Source organism: Dipodomys ordii, unplaced genomic scaffold, assembly GCF_000151885.1.
Source record: "Dipodomys ordii isolate 6190 unplaced genomic scaffold, Dord_2.0 Scaffold333, whole genome shotgun sequence".
NCBI classification, from domain to species: domain Eukaryota; kingdom Metazoa; phylum Chordata; class Mammalia; order Rodentia; family Heteromyidae; genus Dipodomys; species Dipodomys ordii.
Genome location: NW_012267549.1, coordinates 384673 through 387685, shown reverse-complemented (window position 1 = coordinate 387685; position 3013 = coordinate 384673). Strand labels below are relative to the sequence as shown.

At 52.9% G+C, this 3013-nt stretch overlaps 1 protein-coding gene across 1 annotated transcript; it reads right to left on the bottom strand.

The window, feature by feature from the left end:
• Positions 1 to 577: 577 nt before the first annotated feature.
• Znf488 (zinc finger protein 488) lies at positions 578 to 1555 on the bottom strand. Its single transcript, XM_013036674.1, has one exon. The coding sequence runs from the start codon at positions 1553 to 1555 to the stop codon at positions 578 to 580; it is 978 nt and encodes a 325-aa protein (XP_012892128.1).
• Positions 1556 to 3013: the final 1458 nt, after the last annotated feature.

The window sequence follows — 3013 nt, the reverse complement described above, 5'->3', positions numbered from 1 at the left end:
AAAATGAGGAGCATTAGGCAGAAGAAACATGTCCAAGGGTACAGCTACAGGTGGAAGAGTTCAGATTAGAATAGGCAAAGCCAAAAATGTGTGTACCAGAGGTGCCTCTGTGCACACTAATAGGAATGGTGCCTGGAACAGCTTGCCCCCCCTGTTCCCCTTGGGTCTCAAGAGCCTCAATAAGCAAAACACACTTTGAGCTGGGCCCCAGTGGCTCATGCCTGTAATCCTAGCGACTCAGGAGACTGAGATCGGAGGACCAAGGTTCAAAGCCAGCCTACACAGGAAAGTCTGTGAGACTCTTCTCTGCACGTAACCACCAAAAAGCCTGACATGAAGCTGTAGCTCAAATGGTAGAGTGTTAGCCTTCAGCAAAGCAGCTTAGGGACAGCGCCCACACCCTGAGTTCAAGACCTAGAGAAAAAAAGAAAAGTACACCCCTACAAGCCACAACTTCACTTCCTGCAGAACACATCATACAGGTTGCCTCGTCTGGAAATGTTCATCTCTGGAGAGGGTCCAGCCCCTCTTTGTCCACATCTTCCTCACTGCGGGACACTGGACCCCAGGCCACCTGCTAACTGTGAGAAGTCATGTGCCTGGAGAGATGGTGGCGCTCCCGGAAGTACTCGTGGCAGACGTGGCAAGTGAGCGCCCCCTCCCGGCGCTTCTTGGGAAGTGAGTCAGCGCCCGCGTGCTCCCGTTTATGATGAGACCGCATGTGGAAGACAAGGTCAGCCGTCAGGCGGAAGGCAAGGCTGCACTTGACGCACCAGTTCTGGGTGGACAAGCCTGGGGAGGAGAGTGGGGACGGCAGGAGGGCCCTTGAGGCGGTGGCAGGGGGCGCCAAAGGTGTGGGTACCCGGACCTGGGTGTGTTCCAGCCACAGCATAGGGGTCCCTTGAAAGGTACTGCAGAGCACAGAGTTCTGTGACAGCATTCTCAAATTCCAGTAATCACCCAGGAGTGTGCAAGTGGACAGTCCACCCCAGCCAGGGATGTCTGAAGACGTGAGGAGTCCTGAGAGCACCCCTAAGGAATCTCCAGGCGCCCCTACTGGGATGACAGGAAAACACCTCGATCGCTCTGTTGGTCTCTTAGTAGGTTTGCTGAATGCACTTCTCTGCTCACTTCTGGTTGTTTGAGGCCCCACAGAGCAATCTGTGTTGCTGCCTTCCATGGCCCTGGGAATGTCCAGGGCCAGCTGCTGGGGATGAGGCTGACCTGGCTGGTCTTTGTGGTCTCCTTCCCAGGCCTGGCAATCCCCCAGCCTCACCTGGAGCTGTGGAAGCTTCGTGAAGGCACTCTGCCTTTGGCTCATATATGCCTTCCCGGACAGATGCAGCTTGCCTGGTACAGGTTTTCTAGGTACCAATGATTCAGCTGGCTCAGCATGGGCCACATCTTGGCCGCTGGGCTCCGTGACAGCTTCAGAGTGCAGGTGGTTCGTTTTCTCAAGCAGTACTGGCTTGCAGTCCTGGCTCTGCTCAGGCTCACTAAGTTGCTGCCTGATCTCAGACAAAGGGCTCAGTGGAGCCCCCTCCCCAGCAGCCATGGTGATCAGCAGGACCCGGATGGTCGAGCAGGGCTTAGTAGGCTTAGCAGGACAAATGCTTCAGTAGCCATCCATCTTCAGGGCAAGCTTGGCCCCCTGAGGGGAGTCCTGAGATTGGCGATTGCCCAGGGTAGCTGGCCCAGACACATTTGACCACAGGGCTCTGCAGGGAGAAGCAATGGGACAGTGAGACAGTCATCAGTCATTCAGCACACCACAAGTGCTAACATCAGATGAGTCACCTGATTCTTGGTCTCCCTTCCTGACTGTGGAATAAGGGTAGTATCACACTGCCTTCAAGGGGAGAGGGGAAGAGCAAAGGAGGAGAATGTGTCATTTGGACACCAGATCTTCTTAGCAGCAGCTAAGGGATGTAGAGACTAAGACATCTACTAGAAAGAGCCCCAGAGTAGCAGCCCCTCACCCCAGAAGATCCATGGCCCAATACAGGGAAGAGCAGAGACAATTGGCAGAAATGCTTCCTGGGAATCAATCAGAGCAGGGCTTGGAATTAAAGATGCTGGAGAGGCAGGAAAGAAAAGTTTCTGCTCCCCGAGTAGAAAATTCCTGGGGTTTGGTCTCATCTACCAACAAGCAAACTCTGCTGTGAGAAGCCCCATACTGTTAGCTCCTGTTCCAAATTCTGCTTCACGAGGCCCTGGCTCAATGTCCAGTGCCCAGAGGAGTCCTCAGCCTGAAGAGGTCACAGCATTGGAGGATTGCACGATCCTTGCTCCTCACTCCATCCTGCTCTTTCTGTCTCCTAGGCGGGCAGCTCCTTGGTTCATACCATGCCCCACACCCTTCTTGCTTCTGCTTGCTTGCTTCTGTTTTTTTCTGGGAGAGCTCTGTGTGTGTGTGTGTGTGTGTGTGTGTGTGTGTGTGTGTGTGTGTGTGTGTGTGTGCGCACATGCACGCGTGCCAATACTGGGGCTTGAACTCAGTGCCTCATGTTCTCACTTAGGCTTTTCACTCAAGGCCAATACTCTACTGCTTGAGCCATAGATCCACTTCAGCCTTTTTTTTGCTGTTTAACTGAAGATAAAGTGTCTCACAGAAGTGTCTCACAGGCTTTCCCGCAAAGGTTGGCTTCGAACTGCAATCCCTAGATCTCAACTTCCTGAGTAGCTAGGATTATAGGTATGAACCACTGGTATCCAGCCCAAGGAAGGACAAATCATTGTTCTCTGACACTAGAGCAGACATCTGATGGGTAGGTTCAGTTTTATATCACTCAGCATCCTTCCTAACCAAGCCCAATTTCCGTTTGGGAAATTACCTACACATTCCTGCCATGGGGACTTTGCCAGGCTGCTTTGGCTTTTTACAGCTCAGTTGTCCACTGGTCCTTCCAATCCTGGGGTCCACCTCCATCTCACTCCACCCCCACAGCATAACGTAATTAATTCCTTCTCACTGGCGTTGCCTAGAGCCTGTCTCTATTACTTGCATCCAAAG